The 27,066-nt window shown below is 38.4% G+C and overlaps 1 protein-coding gene across 3 annotated transcripts in view; it reads left to right on the top strand.

Annotated features, from left to right (window-relative positions):
- Positions 1-27,066, top strand: part of chd5 (chromodomain helicase DNA binding protein 5) — a 71,893-nt gene that overhangs the window by 9,689 nt on the left and 35,138 nt on the right. For all 3 annotated transcript variants that reach the window (XM_087273835.1, XM_087273834.1, XM_087273833.1), the window contains exons 2-12: positions 5,196-5,350; positions 16,736-16,927; positions 17,010-17,128; positions 18,649-18,890; positions 19,231-19,343; positions 19,677-19,806; positions 21,339-21,505; positions 21,618-21,836; positions 24,666-24,872; positions 24,982-25,193; positions 26,013-26,144. In XM_087273835.1, coding sequence (XP_087129961.1) covers positions 5,196-5,350; positions 16,736-16,927; positions 17,010-17,128; positions 18,649-18,890; positions 19,231-19,343; positions 19,677-19,806; positions 21,339-21,505; positions 21,618-21,836; positions 24,666-24,872; positions 24,982-25,193; positions 26,013-26,144 — 1,888 coding nt within the window. The remainder of the gene's footprint in view (positions 1-5,195; positions 5,351-16,735; positions 16,928-17,009; positions 17,129-18,648; positions 18,891-19,230; positions 19,344-19,676; positions 19,807-21,338; positions 21,506-21,617; positions 21,837-24,665; positions 24,873-24,981; positions 25,194-26,012; positions 26,145-27,066) is intronic.

Raw genomic sequence — 27,066 nt, 5'->3', positions numbered from 1 at the left:
TGTACCTAATAAAGTGGCTGGTGAGTGTAAATTGATATATTGATTTCTGCATTTTTGTTTATTTATAAACATGACATTTTAATTGGCCAAAGAAACAAATTACTAACTGCTGCATTTTTATTCTCTCACATTATCTAGGATAGGGTGGCTCAATAGTAGCACTGCCACCTCACAGCAAGAAGGCCGCTGGTTCAAGTCCCAGCTGGGTTAGGGCCCACTTGGTTGTGACTGGAAGGGCATCAGGGCCGGATTAACCAATGGGCCTTATGGGCACAGGCCCAGGGGCCCGTGCGCACTAGGGGCCCCTGCGAGGGGGGAGAAAAAAAAAGACAATTTCGGAGTGTCTTTTTAGGCTAATTGCAAATAGCGCATCTAGTTGGACTAAGCTAGTCAGGGTTTACGCTCATCGATGCCTGATTGATAGAGACAAGATGAGTAAAGAGCAGTGCATTAATACAGCCGCAGTGGCGCACCTTGTAAGGCACACGGCACCATCTTTTGACGTGATTAATCATAACATCGGTTCGAATCCACCATCAGTAGAACTCGTGCTACTTTTTTTTCTCCCCATTACATATCAGATTGGAAATATATTTATTTTAACAGGAAAGAAACATTTTTTTTAAATAATGCAAATGTGATATAAAGTCACAAGTGTCTTGTGGGTATTTAATAATGTTTAGCCTGCCGCGCCTCCCTCTCTTCAAAAACTATATTGCTCAGACGACTGTATTTCCTCTGAGCAAAAAAATCGCGATCACATATTAATATTATTATTATATTTAAATTGCCTTTCTTTCTTTAACTAAACAGAATGCTGTGATTGGTCAAGCGCGGAAACGTCAGTTCTGTAATAACCCGCACTAAACTGAGCGGACTTTAGTGTAACGTTATATCTGTCATAGATCAAAAATGAGTGGACAAGTGGATTTAGCAAACGCGAGAGAAAGAGGAGAGGAGGCATCTTTATTGAGGCATTTTCCATACACACCTTCTTTAAACAGACCCGTGATCAGGAGAATGAGGGTACAGAAGAAGACGTTATGGTAACTTTAAATGATAAGTAGCTAGCATTAACCAGGCGGAGGAGGCTAACGGCAGCGCAGCGCGGACTGGATTCATCGTGTGAGAGACAGACAGAAAGGGAGAGAGAGAGGGAGAGAGAGAGAAAGGCCCAGAAGAGGAGAGAGAGGGGAAAGAAGAGGTATAGTGTCTGTGATTTCGGATACTTTTAGGTTTATAATCAAGTCTTCACCACGAGAAGAGTAGAGAAAATACAGGGAGAGGAGGAGAGAGACAGTAAATCAGTGTTTGTACTATAAAAGACTCAGATTCATAGAACTCAGATTCATAGAACTGGATTGGAGAAGCATTGTGCGTTATATGCCATGGCAATAATATGCTTTATAAGTTTGTAAAAGCAGTACACTAAAATACCCTTAAAAAAAAAAAAATATATATATATATATATATATGTAGTTTTATTAGTATTTTTATTTAATGCTTTGAAAAATAATTTAAATCTTTGCAGACTATAAATACATATGTACTATATATCATTTATTTAAATATGTGGGCAACAAATTATAGATTCATTTTATTTAAAATAAATAAGACTGCAAATAAGACTATTTTTATAGAAATTCAATAGATTACACCAAAATTACACAGAGCAGGCATGTACTAATAAAGAAGCAATTTTATTTTAATAAATACCATAAACGAAGAATATTTCCCAGTAATGGGTTGCGGCGGGAAGGGCATCCGCTGTGGCGACTCCTGATTAATAAAGGGACTACGCCAAAAAGAAAATAAATGAATGAATAAACAAAGAATAAATTCTGTGGCAATTGTATTGCAGATTGTAATTAAAGCTAAAATGAGATTTTATTATAAAGCGTTACCAAAATATATGCCCTAGGTATTGCAATATTGATATTCATATTGGTTTCACAAGTTCACACCCACACATAGAAAACAGATAAAAAACGCTGGAAAGATGTCTGAGCTTGGGCCATTATCTTCATCAAGAGAGATGGAGAGGAATACGAGCTCAGCGTCTAGCCGGATACCAGAAAGCTCCCCTCCCTGTGCTTAGTATGGATCTGGTTAAAGATGTGGAGTTGGGGTGGAGGAGGGATGCAAAGTCGATGAGATGACTGAGGTTAGGATGAGCTTGGTTATTTATGGGAGTTCTCTTTGATTCTAATTGGATGATTAGTGTGTTTGCAGATAGCAAATTTATTGTGTTTGCTATATGTGTGTGCTCCTCCCAAAATTCGATTTAAAAACTTTACTTGACCAAATATTCATTCATTCATTTCCTTTTCGGCTTAGTCCCTTTATTAATCTGGGATCGCCACAGCGGAATGAACCACCAACTTATCCATATGTTTTATGCAGCGGATGCCCTTCCAGCTGCAACCCATCGCTGGGAAACATTCATTCACACTCATACACTACGCACAAAATTAACGATTCACCAATTCACCTGTACCATGTGTCTTTGGACTGTGGGGGAAACCAGAGCAGCCGGGGAAAACCCACGTGAATATGGGGAGAACAAGCAAACTCCACACAGAAATGCCAACTGACCCAGCCGAGGCTCGAACCAGCGACCTTCCTACAGTGAGACGACAGTGCTACCCACTGCATTACCGCGTCACCCCTCACCAAATATATATACTGTCCATTTCATATTACTGCTACTGATATATTGATTTTCACAGTGCTATTTTACACCTAAAAACAACATAATCCTAATCGTTTAAAAGCCAGATGACAATGCAAAACCTTTTGCCAGATATCCTGACTTCAAGAGCGCTGTGTTGCATCACCGTGACTGTAAGTGAGACATGAATGAAGACGAGATGTGAGCTTGATGCGCCTGGCAGGCAGCAGACATATTCTGCCGACATGAAAGAGCCACCCTGTGAGATGTACTGCAGACGCACTGCCCTAAATATCCGTCATCTCACAGGCAACTGCTCTGTTTATGTGCAGCAGAAGATTGAAATAAGGAAAAACCTCCAGGGCTGACAGAAAGACGGCGAGCTCTGTGTTTTATGCGAGTAAATACCCTAAATGCCCTATAGTGCTGCTCACCGGGCTTGAACCGTGCAGGAACTGCTCTCACCGGAGCTCAAGTCCTCAAACAGTGGCAGCTAAATGAAGGTTAAGTGGATTTCGAGGATAGCATCCAAGAGGCTGGGAAAGCCCCATCTCCGGCGGCTCCCACGGGGCGTGGTGGGCTGCGGGACAGGGCTTTAGCTGATTGACTCCACCACACGCACTGCATATTTCATGGACCGCCGTCTGAGCTGACGATAGACAGACGGCAGGAGTCGTACCGTACATCTCCGGTTGCACAGGATGCCTCCCTGATGTCTTTTTTTTAAAGCATTGCCTTTTTGACAGCATGGCATTATTGAAGTGTTACTGTGAATATGTGCTGCCTGCCAGACAGTAGTTTGTTGTTTACGGTGAGAGATTCACAGTTCAGCAGGTGGCGGAGACCTCACCTCGATCCTTTCGCTCCCCCTTTTCAGCGTGTCAACAAAAATCCTCTAATGGAGAGAAGGAGTCTCCACTTCACAGCCAAGCCTCCTGGCAAGATAGATAGATAGATAGATAGATAGATAGATAGATAGATAGATAGATAGATAGATAGATAGATAGATAGATAGATAGATAGATAGATAGATAGATAGATAGATAGATAGATAGATAGATAGATAGATAGATAGATAGATAGATAGATTGATTGATTGATTGATTGATAGATAGATTGATGAATAGAGATAGAAAGATGGATGGTTGGACAGAGAGGTAGAGATGGATAAATAGATGAATGAATGGATGGATAGGTAGAGAGGTGGATAGATAGATAGATAGATAGATAGATAGATAGATAGATAGATAGATAGATAGATAGATAGATAGATAGATAGATGGATGGATGGATGGATGGATGGATGGATGGATGGATGGATGGATGGATGGATGGATGGATGGATGGATGGGTGGGTGGGTGGGTGGGTGGATGGATGGATGGATGGATAGATGGATGGAATGGATGGACGGACAGAATAATGGATGAATAGGCAGAGATGGATGGATAGATCGACAGAGAGATGGATTGATGGACAGAGGAAGATAGATAGATAGATAGATAGATAGATAGATAGATAGATAGATAGATAGATAGATAGATTGATGAATAGAGATATAAGAATAGAGATAGATAGATAGATAGACAGACAGACAGACAGACAGACACGCTGCCACTTGGTCCTCAACCAGCTCAGAGATCTGACAATGTGCTGGGAGCCCTGTGGAGGAATCTATTCATCCGTCCGTCTTCTGGTGTCCGTTGACGGTTCTCTTGGCTGGTGGCATTTCTGGTCTCCTGCTCTGCTCCCGCTTCGGTGGATGGACGCAGGCTTCAGCATCATGGCAGACAGCGGTGACTCCCTCTGGCTCTCTGGAATGGCTCCCTTCAGCTCTTTCCCTTCCGGTGATGAGCCCCACGTCCCCTGCTCCTCTCCGTGGAGGGAGACAGCAGCAGGCAGATCCTTTCCTCCCCAGCCTCAGACCAGTCTGGCAATCTGGGCAGACGAACAGGTTTCTCCCCCACTTGGGTTAACTCCCGAACACTGGCCCTCCCTCTCATCGGCGAAGTCAACTGGACAACGTGTCTCTCCTTTTCCTAGGTTTCGGTACCACTGTAAGGGAAAAAGGGGAGGGGAAAAAGGAGGTGAAGAACCGATAAACATTTTTAAATAATTTTTAATGAGCAAATGAAACAAATGGACGGCAGCACCTCTGAAAGTAGACTGAAAGCAAAAGTGAAACAATATGTCAGCACTGGCGTCTCTCCTCCTTATAGCTTCCAGGGATCCTCCGCGAGACTCGAGGCAGGTGACACGTCCAGGTGTCTCTGATTATCTCACTAACGCCACCTGCCTCACACGCCCTCACGGCTCTTGGCCCCGCCTCACTCGCAATACTGTTTTCACCAAGAAAAACAAGGACACCAGAAATGCAAAGCAAATTATTGACATTTGTTTGTTTTATTCAGTTAATATTTGAATTGAAATCAGTTATACACTATATTTGTTTGCCTTTTGTCTTATATTCATACCAAGATTCATTGCGTAGAACTCATAGCTGTAAACTGCTTGTGTTTTTTTCAGATGATGAGGAAGGTGAACTTCAAAGAAGTGTCCCCCTGTCACCACTAGAGAGATTCTTCTCTGAAGAGGATAATGTTAAACAACATAAGAAGAAGAAAACCAGTAAGATAATGGAGGGAAAGGAGCCCAAAGTTAAGAAAAAGAAGAAAAAGGAGGTAAGGAGTCTTAAACATTTTGGTGTGGATGAAAGTGTGGATGAGATAAGGGTAGTTGTCAAATAATCAGAATGTGTTTTATTTTCTAGATTGTATTGTGATATATTTGTGAATTATTAGGTTGAAAAAAAAAAACAGATTGTGTGTGCCAAATTTGCAGGTGTGTACTATGCAGTGTTGGGTATGTTACTTTAAAAAGTAATAGATTACAAATTACTGACTACTACTGGAAAATTGTAATCGGATTAAATTCCTAATTACTTAATGTAAAAAGTAATCAGATTACTAAATACTGTACTTTGTAGTTACTTTTAAAACATAAAATATACCTAAAAAATACAAAATGAACTGCAGCTCTTTCAGTAATTTAATATTCACTGAAAAAACATTACAATGGGTTGATCACAACAGCTTGACATATTGACTTGGCGTATTTAAAGACAAAGAGTTCGCGCCAAAACTTAAAATTCTCTCATCATTCCCTTGTTAACACAAAAAAAACATGAAGAAAATTTGATGCCTGTATCCATTGACATCCATAGTATACAAAAGCACTGCAGTGTTTGGGTGTTCTGTGTTTGTCTGAGGTAATTAGTCTACCGAAATGTGTATATTTAATACAAAGCATGAAGCTCTTCGGTCAGTCTTTGTCACAGGACTCGCGGTTTTCAGCTGGTGAGCCTGGAAATGCAAAAGACGAGATATGTGAACGGCCACAGAAGCAGCTATTCTTTTCTTTATATTCAGAATATACCCTCACTCCTGATCCTGCACAAAAAGTCTATTTAGCTTGTTTAGGCTGAGTTGGGCTGCTGTTTTTTTTTTGGGCGCCGGTGTCCTCTTTAGTAGAGTGTTGTCATAGAATGGTTTCTGTTGAAGTGCTTGAACAAGTTGCTGGTTGAGTTAAAATCAGTCGAAGGTTCTTTAGAGACTGGAGATAGACTGCATTTCATGGTCGAGATCTATGCGAGATTTTCCCGCTCAAAACCACCCAGCCATACAGAGTCCAGACAACCTATAACAAGCTGTCTGCTTAAACATACACACACATAGACACACAGCACCAAGCAAGTGACAAACACACAGACAGCATCACGCTCTCTCTCATTCACACACACACACACACACACACACACACACACACACACACACACATAGACAGCAACAAACAAGCTCATCACAGCATCACACTCTCACACATTCACGCACACATACATGTGCTCACTCGGGAGTCGGGAGCGATACTGTTAGGCCGCCCATTCCTGTCCAAAATTACACCAGTTACTGACCGCTCCCGCGCTTTATTCGGAAATTTATTCTGAATGCAGACTTCTATTTCATAGTAATATTTTTGTTTTAAACCTCAATGAAATCAAAGTAATGTCTATATAACCACTTGAAGAAGCAGCCACTCTCATCAGCAGCTATTTTAGCTCGCGTTCTCCAGCAATTTAAAAGCTTATTAACTGACGTTGCAGCAGAAAACGTGACTTAAAAGAAGAACTTTTTTTGCTTCTAAAGTCTATATTTGTTACATTAGTTATGCAGTTACACTGACTTTAGTAACTGTAATCAAGTTACTCAAATTTAAAATGTAATTACATAACTGCGGTCCCTAAAAATATAATTAGAATACTGTAACGCATTACTGTGAAACGCATTACACCAAACTCTGGTATTATGTTATGGCGTGACAACTTCGCTGTATTAAAATAACACACACATTAAATCTGCTGCAATACAAAAAGTGAAGCAGATAGCTCTGTATTATTTTTTAAGATTGTTATGGTATATTTGATTTTATTAAACTGTCTGACATCCTATAAAGGATGTTGCAGCATCCATGTAAATTTTAAAAGTCTAGTGCGATCACCCGCTTTGTGCTAAATCTGCTTTTTATAACATCCACATATTGGGGTGACCAGAATTCAAACATGTGGAGTTTTTCAGTTTAAAATAGATTAGTCTAAAGTACAACCAGCTTTCACTAGTTTGGTCAAGTTATCCATGCTATCCATATCACAAACCCATGCTGTAGCTTTGAAGCAGTTAGAGCAGAAATGATAAATGCTACTGTCTCTTTTTAAGTTTGATCAAGCTTGTTTCACAATAATAGATCAAATTTTAAAAACCAAAAACATATACCCCCCCAATTAACACTTTAAAAGGAATTAAGAAAGTGGCCAAAAATGGACAAAAGTGATAAATTAAAACATCAGGTATGAACACATTGCAAAAATACTTCTCTTTCTGAGAGTTTTTGTCTTATTTTTTAACCAAATATGTAAAAATTCTTAAATTATGAAGCATTTTGCAGACAAATTAAAATAATTGTTTTGTTGTCAGAAGTAAAAAGTCCAAATTAAGTGAGCTTTTCCAGCCTGATCTCACAAGGAAACGTAAGTATTTTACGTATTGTCAGTTTAGTGGCCAATTCGTATGAATTCGTATGATTTCAGTACAAAATTGTACGATTTTAAAAGGAGGCGTGGCACCCAACCCCACCCCTAACCCCAACCGTTTGGCTGATGAGCAAATCATACTAAATTGTACGAATTAGATCCAACAAATTCATAGGAGGTAGTCCCTAAATCAAAAAGCTACGAATTGCCTTGAGATTGCGTTGGCTTTTCCTTAAAGCAAGCAAATTATCTGCCAATGGAGTAAGTAAAATAGTCTTATTTCACTTGTAATATTTGGCAGATAATTTTGTTAGTTTTAAGGAAAAACTCTCCTAAGTTATTATTATTTCTTAAAACAAAACAATATATTTTACCTGTCTCGAAAAGGCTTCCTGATCTAAGACCTTTTAAATATTTGTACTAGAAACAAGACAAAAAAGTCACTTATCTCCTTAGTCTACTAATCAATCTGGTCTGATCAGTCAAAACACATCTTAACATACAGGGCAACGAGAAGGGCCAGATGTGCTATTGTCTCTCAGGCCGTGACATAAACTCTGCTCCCGTGAGCTGCATGATCAGTATGAAACATCTCACCTGACCTCAGGGTATTTTATCAGATTGTTTTCCAATGAGCCTTTTTTCCCCGTCAGTCCTCCCTCGGTGCCTTGGCGAGAGATAAAACGTTTGACAGGTCAGTCAGTCTCAGTCCCCCCAGCTGACTGTAGTTACCATTGAGATAATGAGAGGGATTCCTCTCTATCTCCTCCCTCGCTCTCTCCCTGTCTCAAAATCACTCCTTCTCTCATCCTCTCTCCCTCTCAGCAGTGGTAAATGTGCCGTGGAGAGGGCAGAGAGGTCTCCCCTCAGCAGCTAAGAGCCCTGCTTGGCGTCAGTCATGCTCTCCCTGCAGTGCCGTGTCAGACACGGGCTCAAATCAATGCGGGTCAAAACCACCGCCTGCCCTTCTGCTGTCCGTAAGTCTAACAGCTCAGCTCGCCAAAGCCGGCCACCTGCGCCAGAGCCTGATAGACTGTGGAGAGTCTGGGGATTGTAGTAGGAGAGTGAGAATTGATGCTTTGTCAGATGTAAACAATGATAAGTGACATTTCTGTAGTACAGATGGGAGTTTTCTTGGCTGGGTGTGTTGAAGATGAGGATGTTTTTAGGGAAAAGATTATCTCACTGGAAAAAAAGATCTCTAAGCTGTCTGACACTATTATGCAGTTCACTCCCACTGAAAATGCAGTATTTAAAGGTACAGCTCAACCAAAAATGAAGATTCTTTCATCATTTTCCTCAAAGTTAGGTTGTTCAAAATCTGGATTGCTTTCTTTCCCATGCCGGAAAGTGTTCATGCTGATTTTCTGCTACTTACTTTTCATTAAAGAGAATAGTTAATAGGACTGCAAGTTTCTGTAAAAAGAAAAAGCTAGCGTAGAGTTTCTTAAAATCTTAAATATAAACTTTTCTGCAATAAATATTGATAAATAATAGATAATGTCAGTCAAGACATAATAAAAAACATCAATATTATTACTGATAAATTTAGTTCAAGGTAACAACTTCAGAATAAGGGTTATATAAGGCATGCTGGACAACAGAGTAAGGATCCACGTGCAGGCTTTATTAAGAAATAGTCAAGCAGACAATGGTCAGACATAAGAGCAATCTGGTACATACAGGTAAGGCAAGCAGAGTAGTTGGATCACAGGCAAAGAGATCGGTCCAGGCGGCAAACTACGTAAACAACAGAACAAAGCAAGGCTCAAATACAGCTAGGCAAGGCAAAGAAAACACGTCATAATTCTCACTAAAACAGATAAATAAGACTCAGCAAAGATGTGTGTGTGCTGTCTTTATAGTCCAGATAATAAATGAATGATGAGCTTTAGCTATTTGTCTGTGTGTGTCATCATCAGCAGAAAACTGGAACAGGTGTGTAGGAGGTGCATGACGGGATTTGTAGTCCATATGGTGACAGGATTATAGTCCTGAGTGAAAGTGAATTGCTGCATTTCCATTCGCATACTTACTACGCCCCTAAAAGTATGTTTTTGAGTGTGTACAAGAGTAAGCAAGCTTTGGGACATACTACTTTCTCGTTAACAGATTGTTGTTTTGCTGAGCCCTGTCAATCATCCACATATCATCCACATTTCTGTCATATTTAATTTACTACCTTATTAGAGAAGGAGCAGCAGGTTAACCCCCTATTAACGAGTCTTTTATGCAGAGAAATCTCCTCAAGTCTTTGGACAATTATGCATCCAGAAGTTAATGTCCAAACTAGGCATGAGATGATAACCGTTTTTAAGGTTTGGAAAAGTCAAGGTTTTAATACCGCCAAAATTTTCTTAAATACCATCCCTAAGGTATGTGTAAGATTTTAGTTTTTTTTTGTTTTTTAGAACAGTATCTCCAGCAGAAAAAAATCTCCATAGATGCTGTTTTAAATTGAAACTAATGAAAATGAAAATGAAAATGAAACTAATGAAGACAGCAGAAGTCAATGATTCATTTGAGTTATATAGCCTGACGTGTTTACTGCTCCAAAATATCATAAATCCAAAATATCATAAATCATTCAAAAAATAGAATATATTGTTTTCAAAGGGGAAAACATTTTTTTGTTTTTTATCCAGAAATTAAAAAATAATGTATTTTAGAGTAGTGAGCACAATACCGTGATATTTTTATCCAAGGTTATCAAATCGTCAGAATCCTATATCGGCCCATACCTAGTCCAAACACATCTTTATATAAGTTCACATTGTTGTTACAGTTGAAATATAACATGAAATATAACATGAAAATGTGATTTAAATATTTTCCAGTTGGCTAGATATTAATTAACAGTCATACAAACATCTTTATTGTAGTCTCTCTACTTGACGGTTGGTCATGTGTGTCCATCATGTTTGTAGTTTATTTACACTTTTCACCTGCATTTGTAGTTCTAATTGAATTCACACGCACAATGTGCTGTGGGCAATATCAGCGTATAGAGTATAGTCAGTTCTACACTTAAAACGTTTACCGGTAATAGTAGACTATTCGTGAACCTTTGGCATCCTCTTTTCAACCACAATTTTGGACATACTAATTCTATTTTCAAATAATATTTAGGACAGATAGTATGTGAATTGTGATGAAGCACAACATTTCCAGCAATCTACAAGTTTGGATCGCTGGTGATTGTGACAAAAAAGCTTCAGTTATTAACAACATTTTTTTCACATCAATATTTAAAACAAACTAACAAAGCATTTAATTAGGAGCCCACCTGAGATTTCCTCCAAATTAAAAAAAACTGTTGTTGTTTTTTTTTTTTACATTTTTTAAACAGAAAATAACAATTGACCAAAATTACAGTCGTGTCATTAATTTTTTATTGAAATTTAATATTCCAACAAATACAGTTCTTAAATGTTCTGCAATTAAAACATTTGAATTATTGTGAAAATATGAAGATATTTTGTATTTGCATAAATCTGATCCTCTAAAAATAACACGCTCTCTCTACTGAGTACTGCATTTGTTGCTTTGATTGCTTCCAGTGTCCTCATTTGAAAGTCACTTTGAATAACAGCATCTGCCAAATAGGTAAATATGAATGTAAATATAATTTTAATCACAAATAAATTCATTAAATAACATGAACTAATAATATTTTGTTGCCAAAAACATATTAGGGTGCATAGATGAAAATAAGCATAATTTAAGATATTATTTCATTAATTAAATATAGTATGCAATATCGTATCTTAAAAAAGTGCAGAGGCAGTGTCGATTAGGTCGAGGCAGTGGCAAGAAGGTTGCTGGGTCGCTGGTTCGAACCTCGGCTCAGTTGGCGTTTCTGTGTGGAGTTTGCATGTTCTCCCTGCCTTTGCATGGGTTTTCTCCGGGTGCTCCGGTTTCCCCCATAGTCCAAAGACATGCAGTACAGGTAAATTGGGTAGGCTAAATTGTTCATAGTGTATGAGTGTGTGTGTGTGGATGTTTCCCAGAGATGGGTTGTGACCGGAAGGGCATCCGCTGCGTAAAATCTTGCTGGATAAGTTGGCGGTTCATTCCGCTGTGGTGACCCCGGATTAATAAAGGGACTAAGTTGACAAGAAAATGAATGAATAAAGACAGATTAGTGAATAACTTTTGAATGCAACATAATTGTGAGTAGAAAAGCCTGAAATTATTATAATTTGGGGAATTTTTTCTCTTCTCTTTTTCATTGTTTTATAACATTTTTAACACTTTTTAATCTGTTTTTATCAGTTTTTATATTATTTGTCATTTTCTTTGATACAGCTCTTTTATTCCTGTTTATGTAAAGCACTTTGAATTGCCACTGTATATAAAATGTGCTATATAAATAAACTTGCCTTGCCTTGCCTTCATCCTCTGTAGGTCATGAAACTAATTTGCATTCAATTCAATTAGATTTAACATGTGTAATGTGAATAGTCTCATGACCAACAAGAACCAACAAAGTCTGATTTCTGGATTTACCTCACATTTCTCACAGAATAAATTAAAACCTAAATAGGTTTGAATAAATCAGGACAGAATGTTTTTCTACTGGGGTGTCACGTTGGCGTAGTAGGTAGCATGACCACCTCACAGCAAGAAGGTTGCTGGTTCGAGCTACGGCTGGGTCATTTTGTGTGGAGTTTGCATGTTCTCCCCATGTTGGCATGGATTTCTTCCGGGTGTTCCCGTTCCCTCCACAGTCCAAAGACATAAGGTATAGGTGAATTGAATAAGCTAAAACTGGCCATAGTGTATGTGTGTGAATGAGAGTGTATAGGTGTTTTCCAGTGTTGGGTTGTGGTTGTATGCTTGAAACATATGCTGGATTATTTGGTGGTTCATTCCGCTGTGGTGAATCCTGATTAATAAAGAGACTAAGCCAAAAAGAAAATGAATGAATGAATGTTGTTCTACTGCATTTTCTATATGGAAGAGCTGCACATTACCTACATTGGACCTTCCCTCTTCACTTTGCAACACGTTGTCGGATAATTGTGGTTTAGATTTTGGGAGACCTTTCAGTTCCAGCTGTGAAGCTCTTTAGTGGTTCTAGTCTTTGCCTCTTGCACGATCACCCCTCCTCTCTCTTTCTCCCTCTCTCCTCTTCCTCTCTCACTCTCTAGTTCTCCCTCCCCCATGTACGTGATTGAGATTTGTCTAGACGGGCCCTAGAACACAGGCACTGCAACCATGGGGACTCTCCATAACAAGCTCGTTATGCAAACGCGTCTGATTGGATGGCGCCGTTCCATTGGCTGCTGCAGTAGAGAGTGTGTCCCCCCTCCCACCCTAACACTGCACAGTTTGGTTTCCATGGCAACTCTGAACGGCTGGCGCTGGAGCTCGCGCGCTCTGCGGCAGTGCCGGTCTGCCCTGCGCCGAGGAGACGTCTGCCAGCCAGCGCACAGCTGCAGCACAGCAACAGGCTTTCTTCAATCACACACACACCAAAAACATGTGTGTTCTCTAGCAGTTTCAATCATTCTGATTGGTTTTCCTGCCTCCAGATGTTACTAATAATAGTGGCGTAATGATCTGGTTTGTCGTTTACTGAAAATGCCGAGCTGATTTATCAGTACGCCATAGAAAATGCCTGGTTTTAATTACAATCTATGGATGTAAGGGCTACGTGTTAGTGCTCCCATGCAAAGCTTTAGTGATTTTTTTCAGAAGCAACATTTCTATGTTCATAGGATTTTGTTTTTTAGTTAGCTTGTAGAAATGTGGCTTGAAGACAAGTCAGTTCACATTTTACCATCTTGCTAGCACTTTTAGACTGCTCTTTGTGTATATAAGCACGCGATTAGCAACTTTAAATGGAGAAATAACAATAATAATAATTGTTATTACAAAAAACATACAAAATTAAAACTGTACTGTGAAATAAAGTTGACCATTTTACTATTTACTGGCATTTAAATTGATTTGAAACACTGAAGTTTTACACTTTAGTTTAAAGTGTATTTGTTAGAGTAATTATTCATTTAAATACTGAGTTATAATTATTAATTGTACTGTATGGTTAATGTTATGCCGAGTTCAGACTGCATTATTTTAGCCCTGATTTTGACTCGCCGACAGGTTTTGAGAAATCGCCAACAAATGCCTGAAATCACAGGCAAATCGGTGCTCGTTCACGTGAGTGACAATCACACAGTATGAACTATCAATGACGCGATATGAGAGAATAGCAGATGAGTCTCTGATGCCTGTGAGATATTTGTCATGCTAAATATCTGGAGCTGTCAGCGATTCAAATCATGCTGTGTGAAATGAGTTTTGACTGAAAATAACATCTGCGATCACCTACAGCCAATGAGAGAGCAGCATTCACTAGTATGGGTACCTGCAGGCCAGCGGGAGGCTGGGGGAGAAGTTAAAAGCGCTCATTTACAGTTTATTTGGATCCAATAAATGGAGGAAAAACTAGAGTAAATTTGGCAGGAGCACTGTGTCTGTTTGACGTGTCATGTGAGCAATAGCACAACCAGGTCAACAAGTAAAAAAGGTTGAGGAGAGATTTCTAATTTCCATCAAAAGCCAGGTGAGCAACACAAGTTTCTAAAGCTAAAGCCTTCTTTTTCCATTATGTAGTTAATAACGAAAGATATGTGACCTCCCGTTGTTTCCATGTCACTTTTCTTGTTTGTTTGGTGGTGAGATGTAGTTTGGACAAAGCTGTTTGTTATTCTTCCTATTGTAAAGTCATGCAGTGTGAACTCTCCTGTCGCTGATCCATACTACGGTGTAAAAACAGCACAGACAGAACTCTAACCCAGATAGTCATGCAGTGTGAAAGCGTCCATGACAAGACTACTTTAAAAAGCTTGCAGTCTGAACTCAGCATTAGAATGTAGTTTAGGTTTAAGGTTGCATGAAATTCTGCAAAATTATTTGTAATTATTAGAGTTAGTACATGAAACATGTAGTAAGGGCACCTTAAAACAAAGTGATACCCAATGATCATTATGTAAATGCAGGTATTTACATTTGTTTTTATTAAAAATGTTTTAATAAAAATGAGTTACATTGTTAATCTTAAACTTAACCCCTTAACTGCCCTTAAACTTAACCATCTCACTAAATTCCCCACTTAAATAGCAATACAACTTTAACCTTTTTTACAATACTTTTTTTCCAATAAACCTAGCACTTTTTGATAGGAGTACATTGTTTAAAATGTCCGATAAGAAATTGGACCACAATCAGTAGTTATGCCATAGAAAATGTATGGTTTAAATTAAAATCTATGGATGTAAGGTAATTACAAATTATAAGGGCCTCTGTTTTAATGTTCCTATGTGTAAAAATCTAGTTTGCGGTTGATTTTAGTTTGACTGCCTGTGGCATACTGGCTTTAATGAGAATATTTACAAAGCAAACTAAATCTAAAAAGACTGCATTACAGTGAGTTCAAATCGGCTTTAGTATTTGACAGCAAGGGTATCATAAATTGTACTTTTTCCTGAAAAATGTTTTAAGAAGGAATTTTCAGTAGCTCATGTTTGCACAAGAGATCCTTACAAAAGATTCTTTTTTGGCAATTTAGTGCACAATAAAAATTGCTAATTAACGGTTTGCTAAATTTCTTTTGTTATTTTTCATTTAGTAATGCTTTAGATCAGTGGTCACCAAACTTGTTCCTGGAGGGCCAGTGCCCTGCAGATTTTAGCTCCAACCCTAATCAAACACACCTGAACAAGGTAATCAAGGTGTTACTATGTATACTTGAAACACCCAGGCAGATGTGTTGAAGCAAGTTGGAGCTAAACCCTGCAGGGACACCGGCCCTCCAAGACTGAGATTGATGCCCCCCTGCTTTAGATGGTAAAAATTGTGTTGTTTAATAAAGTGATTGTCATCAACATTTTTAGTAGTTGGGCTCATTGTCCAGTTTTTATGCCATAATTCACATGAACTTTTTGGATATTAGTTAGTTTCAACTGAGATTTTGCGAATTTATGCAATTTTTGCCATATTGACACTAGCAGCGACCTTGTAGCTGCCTGTCACTCTGGGTGGCGACCTGCTGCAAATGCAGGTCTGTGTAGGTCTACAGCACGATGATTACAACTGGACTCTGAGCTGAGAGAGGATCACGTGAGCTCCACTGATGCTTCTATTTGCTGTCACACAAGAAAGTCGATCTTTATTTGCATAAAGTTAAAGGACTTTATTGCATCACTCGACATGCCCACCTGGTCGCCAAGGATTTCTGTCGCTCGCATAGACAAAGGTCGGCGGAAGTCGCTCACTCTCTGTTGAAATAAGCTGACACTTATCGCTTTGCCACTGCTAGTCGCTCGTAGTGAGAATGAGGCTTTGGTCACTAAAAAATTTAGTCACTAAAAATTCTTACTTCCTTAAATTGCTTAGTTACCCTAACTTGCACTAGTAAAACTGGCTAAAAATGTTAAGTTAAACCTTGTGTAGCTAAAATAATTAGTTGAAACCTGAATAACTTACTTAAATAAGTTAAAGTAACATAAAAGCGTTTGTTGTCATTTTTTACATTGTTATTCACCAAAACACAAAAAGTTACAAATTGCAATGAGACATGGTTTGAGACGATGACATGTGGCGTATGTGGAGACAGGAATGCAAGTAGTAGCTTTTTTATTCCAGCTTTCCTGGCCTTTCTTTTCTGCAGCCACAGAAAAGTTCAAATTAAATACTTAAACTTAATTTGTAAACTAATTGTTTTCTTTTCAAATATGGATTCTTTGGTTGTTGCTGTCATTCAGTGAAAATTTCAAATCAACGGTTACCCACTGTAACTACATGTTTACTATGTTTCTATATAATGTCCGCCCTATACACAACTCCTTAACTTTCAGATTTTGATTGTAATGCAATTGAATCTGTCCCTTAAATTGAACTTAAATTGAATTGAATTTATTTTTATACAAGTGGTCAATCTCCTCTTCTTTAATGTCTTTACTGGTATTCACAGGGGCTTCCTAGCGGGCTGGATGACATGTCAGACAGAGAGGATCAAGGCCACAGGTCGGGGAGCGAGAGCAGCACCTACAGCGCCCTGAAGAAGAAAAAGAAGAAGCCCAGAGAGAAGAAAGAGAGGAAAATGAAACAGCGAAAGAAAGAGGATGATGAGGATGAGGACGATGACGATGATGGAAACATGAAGGTTCTCCTGTAGAAATGCTCAGTTCTGTTTTATCACTAATCATGAAAATAAATGAATGCTAGTTTTTTTCATGTGACAACAGGAACCAAAGTCATCCAGTCAGCTAATGCAAGAGTGGGGTCTCGAAGATGTCCAGTATGCCTTCTCGGAGGACGATTATAAGACTATCACCAACTACAAAGCCTTCAGCCAGTTTCTTAGGTAGGATTTCAAAGTTTTCCTTCTGCGTGGACGTTCTAATGCCCTGCTGTCAACATGTCTTGTTCTATTTTAAAATGTTCCTTCTGGCAAATGCTAATGCCAGTATGAAGTAATGACATTATGATGACAGGTTTTCTAATAAGAGGCATTGAAACACGATGTACTGTCAGACCCACTTGTCTACTGGAACCAGGATAATCTTTTATTTCATAGACACTCTGTTAGAATAAGCTTGCAATTTCATTGCACAGGCCTCTTTGAGTAGTGATGGATGATATAATAAATAAAATCTGACATGAAACAGATACTTTTCTTTACAATTTGAACTATACTGATATTAATTCAAATACTGATTTTAGTGCTTTTTTCAAGATCGATAATGTTCATTTTTAAATGAAAGACAAAATCGGTCAGAATTTGTTCACTTTAGCTACTACTACTTAAATGGAAATACCTGATACATACTGTCAATTCATAACAAATAGGAACATGAACACCATTAATAATATTAATATATATAACATAATACAGCATTTTACAGAAAAAATAATTACATAATCTATTATTGTTAAAATACATTATTATAAATGTAATTAAAATAAACTAAAATACCAAAATAAACTGTGTTTGATTGGAAGTTCTTGAAGATTTCTTCATCAATTTCTCATCTCAATCTTAAGCTTTCTCTGTATTTTAATTATTTAAAACAACGATGTTCAGAAACATCCAAGTACACTCATAGGTATATTTAAGAATGACAGAGGTAATTTATTCACTTCATTTTGATTGTTCGTAAATATATTATTGGGGCTGCACGGTCGCACAGTGAGAAGCACGTTCGCCTCACAGCAAAAAGGTCGCTGGTTCGAGCTTCGGCTGAGTCAGTTGCCATTTCTGTGTGGAGTTTGCATGTTCTCCCTGTGTTGGCGTGGGTTTCCTTTGGGTGCTCCGGTTTCCCCCACAAGTCCAAAAATATGTGGTACAGGTTAATTGGGTGAGCTAAACCGTTTCTGTGTGGAGTTTGCTGGATGCCCTTTGAAAAGAGTAAGGCTTTAACCTTGGCATCCTGGCCAAATTTTCCCACTGGCTCTGTCCATCATGGCCTCCTAACCATCCCTATATCATAATTAGCTTCATCACTCTGTCTCTTCTCCACCAATCAGCTGGTGTGTGATGTGTGGTCTCGTGCAATATGGCTGCTGTCACATCATCCAGGTGGATGCTGAACACTGGTGGTGAAGCATGCCCCAAAAATGTGTAAAGCTTTTTAAGTGTCCAGAAAAGTGCTGTATAAATGTAAGGAGTTATTAATATTTTTGTATCTGATTTACTCTAAGGATTTCTGCATGTGCAGATTCCATGTGGGCCTACATATAACATATTACTTTGAAGGATCAGAGAAAGAAAGAAAAAAGTCCCTTTCCTTAAATAAATCATGATAGTGGTTAAAAAAGTGGGCAATGAGATTAAATATATCATGAAGTAAACATTTTTTTATTTTATTTTTTGTTTTTGGTCAGACCCCTTATCGCCAAGAAGAACCCCAAGATCCCCATGTCAAAAATGATGACAGTGCTTGGAGCAAAGTGGAGAGAGTTTAGTGCGAACAACCCGTTCAAAGGCACCTCTGCAACTGCTGTGGCGGCTGCTGTGGCCGCTGCCGTGGAAACTGTCAATGTGGCTCCACCCATCTGTATTAGAAGTATCCAACAGATCTCTCCAACTGGGCCAATCAAAAAAGCCAAAACCAAAGAGGGAAAGGGTAACGTGATGCTCTTTTGTTGATGTTATATAGGGGTTTATAGAGGCTGGGAGATTTAATGGAGGCTTATACATCTGTAACATGTTACATTTTTAGACTTTGCCAATTTTTAACTCTCCAAATTAACTTGAAGCAATTTTTTTTTTAAATGGCTTATTAAAATGGGATAAGAGAAGTTTTTTTTAATCATCACAATTCTATATGCTACAAACTAGACGCATATACATTCAGCTTTTACAAAAAAAAGTATTTAATGTGTGTCTGCAGAGCAGAGTGCTTTTTTCAGATCTCAAAAATAAAAGGTTTCTGTTTTGTTTATCTCATCTGGACTGCATTGCAGGGCCTGGTGCTAAAAAAAAGAGCAAGCCAGGAAAAGAAACAAAAAAGAAAGGGAAACCGAAGAAGTCCAAATCGAAAGCAGGCCCGGGTGGAAAAAGGAAAAAAGGCTCTTCGGTGAGAATGCTTTTTCACTGAGATCTTACAAGAGTTTAACCTGTATCACATGGACAGATTCCCCACAGCTTTTCATTGGAGAGAATCAAATGTTTCTACTTCCAAGAACAATTTACGGATCATTTGTATATATATATACTCCCCTGTTTTTATGGCTCCACCCAGTTTTATTAGGCTCTTTCTGGAGTTGGTTTCCATGTTATGACCCTTTTCGGTTTGGGTTTTGATTTGACACTTCTTGTGCTTATTACAAAAGTTGTCCCGTGTAATCAATCATCTGGGTTTAAAGAGCAGGACCTGACAGTTTAATTGTTGGAATGCCTTATTTCTTAGAGTGAGGAGGATTTCCTGGATGACTTTTCAGACTTTGATGACATCAGCATTCACAGTGCCTCTGTACGCTCAGACACTTCAGCGGCAGCAAAAAAGAAGTCAAGTCGCAAAGGACGAAAAAAAAGAAAAAGTAAAGTCATTTTTTTATGTATTAATATTATTATTAATATTACTATTATTTTTATTAGTTACAGTAGTAGTAGTATTGTTAATATTGCTCATATCCTTATGATTATTCCAGTTATTTAGTATTCAACTGTGTAATTTAAATGTTTTTATGGATGTTGAATGTTATAAATATACACTCACCAGCAACTTTATTAGGTACAGTTTACTAGCAGTCGGTTGGACGCCCTTTTGCTTTCAGCACTGCCTTAATTCTTTGTGGCATAGATTTAACAAGGTACTGGGAATATTCCTCAGAGATTTTAGTCCATATTGACGTGATAGCATCATGCAGTTGGTGCAGATTTGTCGGCTGCACATCCATGATGCGAATATCTCATTCCACCACATCCCAAAAGTGCTTTATTGGATTGAGTCTGGTGACTGTGGACGCCATTTGAGTACAATGAACTCATTGTCATGTTCAAGAAACCAGTCTGAGATAATTCGCGCATTATAAAATGGTGTGTTATCCTACTGGATGTAGCCATCAGAAGATGAGAACACTGTAGTCATAAAGGGATGGACATGGTAAGCAACAATTCACAAAACATTGATACAAGGCAGGATGGATCCATGCTTTCGTGTTGTTGATGCCAAATTCTGACCCTACTATTCAAATGTCGCAGTAGAAATTGAGTCTCATCAGACCAGGGAACATTCTTTCCAATCTTCTTTTGTCCATTTTTGGTGAGCCTGTGTGAATTGTAGCCTCAGTTTCCTGTTCTTAGCTGACAGGTGTGGCACTCGGTGTGGTCCTCTGCTGCTGTAGCCCATCTGCATCAAGGTTTGATATGTTATGTGTTCAGAGATGCTCTTCTGCATACCTCGGTTGTAACGAGTGCTTATTTGAGTTACTGTTGCCTTTCTATCAGCAGTAACCAGCCTGGCCATTCTCCTCTGACATCTGGCATCAACAAGGCATTTGTGCCAGCAGAACTGCCACTTACTGGATATTTTCTCTTTTTCAGACCATTCTCTGTAAACCCTAGAAATTGTGTGTGAATCCCAGTAGATCAGCAGTTTTTGAAATACTCAGACCAGGTGCCAACAACCATGCCACATTTAAAGTCACTTAAATCACCATTTTTTCTCCATTTTGATGCTCGGTTTGAACTGCAGCAGATCGTCTTGACCATGTCTACATGCCTAAATGCATTGAGTTGCTGCCATGTGATTGGCTGATTAGAAATATGCGTTAACCAGCAGTTAGACAGGAACAGCAGTTGTACCTAATAAAGTGGCCAGTGACTGTGTATACATACAATTTAGGTTTTCAGTTACAGTTAAAAATGTTTTGTTAAATTAAAAGTAAATGTTTGCAAATATTTTTATATTGTAACTTCATTTCAATCCACAGTCATGTTTTAAAATAGATTCAGTTTTAACATAAATGTCCTTACTGTCACTTCAGATCAGTTTAAAACCATGAAGTATCAGAATTGTGCAGTGCTTGCATTTTATAAATCATTCTGAGTTTCTCTATCGCTAATATAGGAGAGGATGGAGACGGCTACGAGACAGACCATCAAGACTACTGTGAGGTTTGTCAGCAGGGAGGAGAAATCATTCTGTGCGACACCTGTCCCAGAGCATATCACCTGGTGTGTCTGGATCCAGAGCTGGAAAAAGCCCCCGAGGGCAAATGGAGCTGCCCCCACTGTGTAAGGAAATTCCTTCCCACATGACAAACATTGATATACTCATGCAAAGAAACAAGCATATTCGAAGTCATAGAACCAGCATTATTAGAACTGACAGTTCACTGTCTTTCAGGAAAAAGAAGGGATTCAGTGGGAGGCCAAAGATGACGAAGAGGAGGAAGATGAGGTTGCAGGTGAAGAGGAAGATGACCATATGGAATTCTGCAGAGTGTGTAAGGATGGAGGAGAGCTGCTGTGTTGTGACACATGTCCTTCCTCCTACCACATCCACTGTCTCAACCCACCACTTCCTGAGATTCCCAATGGAGAGTGGCTGTGCCCACGATGCATGGTGAGATACATTTGCATGTGGTTGGTTTGCTTTTGACTGCAGTGCAAAAAAAATTGGAGGAATTCGAGTTTTGATGACACTGCTATGAAGATATTTGGGTCAGACGTTATGGTAATTTTAAAGTACAAATGAAATCACAACTAACCATATGATTTTTTTAGCTCACATTGCTAGTTTTGGGGTGAACAATTCATCTAAGGATGTCATGAAAAAAAATGTAATCTAAAATTAAAACCTGAAAATGCACGACCTTGTTTTCATTAAATTCTCAGATGACGTTGGTCTGAGGTATTGGAAGGGCGTGGTTAAATATGTTAAGCACGCCCCTCCAACTGGGACAACAAACAGAAATGGTGAGGAGGTGTCTGTTAGGTTGTAATAATTCTTTTAAAACCCTTTTCCCGATCTTTCAGAATGAAATGCCTGCTTTACTACATCCAATTAGCTCAAAAAACAAGCCACACCTACTGTTTATCTTTTAATATTCTGTTTCTATAGGAACTGTCACAATGCAGAAAAAAACAAAACAACAGTCACAGCTTCCGGTTCATTTGAACTTTAAACAGTCCTATTGTGTTGCATGATGATGATTTGATGCACTATATGTGACCCCAGAATGTGTATGTTAAGTTTCTGTTTAAAATAGCTCCCAGATAATTTATTATATTGTTTAAATACTTATTTTTGTATATGTCTCTTTAAATGCAAATGAGCTGCTGCTTGCGTAAATGAATTGCTTCCAGAAAGGCAGTACCTTTACAGCATTGTACCCATTGTAACAAAACATCTGCAAGTCTTTTAATGTGTTGTCAGTTTAAACTCCTCAGTGCTCATACATGAAGTATCAGATGTCAAATTCCATGATTATTAAACTTATTTCTGTTTCACGTTAGATGTAATACAAGTTAATGTCAAAACACACTTGACATAAAGACAACAAATTACTGACACGACTTAGCCAAGCCCTGCCCCCTTGGACAGGAATTATTTACAATTAGGGTAACATAACATATGCTGTTTGTCCCTGTAGAAAACTACAGCATTTGAGAGAGTTCAGAAAAAAGGTGTTTACTGATTTTCTTTATTGATTACCCCCCTTTGGAGGGGAATGTGTTCTTTTTAACTTAGCAGGTAATTCAACAACATTACCTGTTTTAAAGGAACGTGTTAAAATCATAACTGCACAACTTTATTTGAAAAATAAAAGTTTTAGTTTTTATTATGTAACAGCATTTATTGTATAATCAAACTACATCAGATTTGTGCATAGTTGAGTTACATTATGTATAACTGTAAGGTGTAACTGAATATTTAATTAGCATTGTTTAATTTTACATCATCATGTTCAGCCCACAGTACCAAGGCTGACAAGTAACATTTTAAGAACTCACCAACACTTATTTTTACTTGCATTTGATACTTGACTAAGGGTGCTTTCACACCTGTGAATCGATTCAGTTGTTCTGAAACAGAGATTACAATTGTTACATTGTTGCTCTTTGCTCTTGGAGCGGTTCGCTTTCACACTGCAAAGTTTCTAATCGGACCAAAAGAGCTAAAACAAGTCACGTGCGAGTAAACTTAAAAAAGAGAGACGCGGTGGGGAGGGGTGAGAAGGGTGCGCAACGATGCCTATTTGAGGACCGGGAGGGAGACGCGAGATTACCGGGAGATCATCACTTGTTTGCGGGCATCCGGAGACTCGTGAAACTTCCCGCCCTACTCATAATTCTCTCTTCATATAGCCGTAAGCCTATTACATATCCATAAAACACAGTGATATAACCGCTCGGATCGGATTGCTTTCTCACTGCAATCGAACCGCTCCAGGGTTCGTTTCATTCGAGCCGAGTACCCCTCATTTAAGCGATCTTGGAGCGATTACTTTAGTGCGGAACAGAGCGCGATTGCCCTTTTCACATATGCCAAATGAACTGCGCTAACTGGGCAAACGAGATACGTTCAGAAAGAAAAGTGTAGGTGTGAAAGCACCCTAAGTGTTAATTTTAGTCTCTGAAAATAACTGTTTTGTATTTTATACAGTTTGAAATGTATAGTTTAAAATACTCAACTTTTAAACACTCATGTATGCTTTATCTTGGTAATTTATTAAATTTTTCGGTATTTAAATTAAAGAGTTAGTTTTGGTTGAACTAACACTTTAAATGGGACCTATTATGGCCCTTTATTCCAGATGACAAAATAAATCTCAGAAGCCCTAGAGTGTGAATGTGAAGTTTTAGCTTATTATAACCCACAATTCAATTGAGATTGTGCTCCAGGCCCTCCTTTCAAAAGTGGGCGGAGCTACAAATGGCTATACATCAGCCTAGCAGCTGCTTGTCACTCAGGACTGTCTGCACTAATGAGGAAGACATCATCAGTAATGGGTGGGGCTTTCCCCTCCAATGACATGTATAAAGAGGGAAGGTCAACCAATATGTTTCTGCAGACTGATTTTATCAAGTGTGATTTTAAAAAGATAGAATAAATTCATTTTTACCATTAGAGATGGGCTATATTCACACACTTGTTGACACAAAACTGTGTTTAAACATCTTATTAAAGTGATACTTGCATAATAGTTCCCCTTTAAAATTTAAAAAGATTTCAGCTGATGGAAGGGCATTCGCTGTGTAAAACATATGCTGGATAAGTTGGCGGTTTATTCTGCTGTGGCGACCCATGATCAACAAAGGGACAAAAGGAAAGGAAAATGAATGAAATAATGATTCCAGCTAGAATTAAACTTTAAATGTGCAATAATAGCACAAATTATTTTGAACTCTATGCACAGCATTCATCATCCATCATTCATTTATCTCCCAGTGTCCACCTCTAAAAGGCAAAGTCCAGAAGATTCTGCATTGGTCGTGGGGTGATCCTCCTCTGCCACCTGAGGTTCCCCTTGGGCCGGATGGGGAGAAGGTGGACAATCTGGCCAAAACACCACTTAAAGGCCGTCCAGAGAGGCAGCTGTTTGTAAAATGGGCTGGCCTGTCCTACTGGCACTGCTCCTGGGTCAGCGAACTACAGGTGGGACTCCCACATTACTACAGTAGAGCCAACATTAATTAAATCATGCATGCTCTTTTGGCTCGTTCCTGGACCTCTGATTAAATTTAAGTTCTTTCCCTTGATTCAGTTGGAACTGTATCACACAGTAATGTACCGGAACTACCAGCGCAAGAATGACATGGATGAACCGCCACCGTACGACTACGGCTCTGGGGAGGAGGAGCTTAATAATGAGAAGAGGCGGAGCAAAGACCCTCAGTATGCTGCCATGGAGGAGCGTTTCTACCGCTACGGCATCAAGCCAGAGTGGTTGATCATTCACCGCATCCTCAACCACAGGTATGAGGGATACAAGTACTTTAAATACAGGATTTTGCAGGTTAAAATTTTGTCAGCTTTTTTTTTCACATTTTTTTGTTACAATATTTGCAGCAATTTTTGTGTTGTCATAATGTGAAAATATACACAAGCTACAGTCTTGTAAAAAGTATTTTTTTTATCCTCAAGAACCATTGGACCTGCTAATACTTTAAAGTCAGAAAAACAAAGAGATTGTTATAGCCTATTATATCATATTTGATACTCGTACTATACATGATCAAAATAATCACAACTTTGTTGAAAATCTTTTTTTTTTTTCATATTAGGATATCATGTTGAATTTTATTTATCAATTGTGATGCACAATGCCTATAAAAATCATCATACCTCTTTAAAAAAATAGCTTTATTTGTCATAAAGGCTGAAATCAAATTATATTTCAAATAACTTTTCCAGCCTTTGAAATGTTTTTGTAGTCTTCTCCCAACCTGTGCCTTTCTACAACTTTTCCCGGAAGGTATTTAGCAGGGTGTAATGTGAGTAAAGGTATAGCTTTTCACAGAGTATGCTGATTTTCTATAGGCTTTGTACGTTTGTTCATTAAATCAGCATTGTATGTCTTGTTTCATTATTAGTCTAAGCACCAAAATGTCTTCTTACTAAAGACAGATTATTTCGGATGAACTTTAAAGATGGCAATTATATTAATATGCATTTCATGTACTATTCTTATATATTATAGTAAAAATATAATTGATTTACCTTTGTGGCCAATTGCTAATGCTATACATCTGGTTTAAAGTTCTGTTGAATTCAAATGTTTTCTATGTGTTGAAGTTTTGATAAGGATGGAGATGTACAGTACTTGATAAAGTGGAGAGATCTGCCGTATGATCAGTGCAGCTGGGAGGCTGATGACTTCGACGTCCCAGATTATGACAGCCTTAAACAAGCCTACTGGGATCACAGGCAAGTTGTTTCATTTATGTTGATGTGGATGGTGCATCAATATGAATAATGATAAGAAGTGTCCTAAATACTGTTAAAGCTCTTAAAGGGGTGGTCCAGAATGTAATTTTAAGGCTCGGTTTTGTTTATATTACATTATTACATAACCCTGCAATCTTTAGTTAATATAGTCTGAGCAGGATGAGCCAGTATACAATCGCTAAAAAACAAACATTTATTAATCAGTATATTTATATACATTATATTTAAATATATTAATAATTTAAAACAGTAATGCTTAAGTTAAAAATCAACAACTATTTCAATCTTAAGTAGAATTCAAAATTCTTGTGCTAGAGTAATTTATAATTAGTGTATCTATACTAGGGCTGGGCGATTTGGCCTAAAATTAAAATCACGATTAATTGAAATTTTTAACTCGATAACCATTAATGAATGTTTCTTATATTTATTTATTTCATTCTTTTGCCCTCTCTGCGCCACCCACACTCGTCAACATTACCAAGCCGACCAATCACAGAGCTTGTGCTATGCATTGTCGCGACATGTAGTTTTTTTGAGAGGTCAGCATCAGCATCAGTCATGGCGAGGGGTATGTGAACGCATAAAAGCTGTGGTAGACCTTACGCTGTGCTCGACGCAGAAGTGCAAGCAGAGGTGGGTCATGTGACTCCACACGCGATAGGGAAAGTAATTGAAAAAAATGACCTGGAAAAAATTGATCGATTATAGGCTCTGACTGTCGATTTCATCCTAATCTATACTTATATGTGCATCATTCATTTGTAAAGTACTGTATTCAATAGTTCTCACAAAACAACAACAACAAAATACTGGATGTATGCCTCTAGTGTAGGGCTGCACAATATACGGTTTCACATTCGAAATCGCAGTACGATTATTCCCAGCAGTCACATCGCAG

Source organism: Danio rerio, chromosome 11, assembly GCF_052040795.2.
Source record: "Danio rerio strain M-AB ecotype USA chromosome 11, GRCz13ab, whole genome shotgun sequence".
In the NCBI taxonomy this organism is placed as follows: Eukaryota; Metazoa; Chordata; class Actinopteri; order Cypriniformes; family Danionidae; genus Danio; species Danio rerio.
This window is presented reverse-complemented; position numbering and strand designations above follow the sequence as displayed.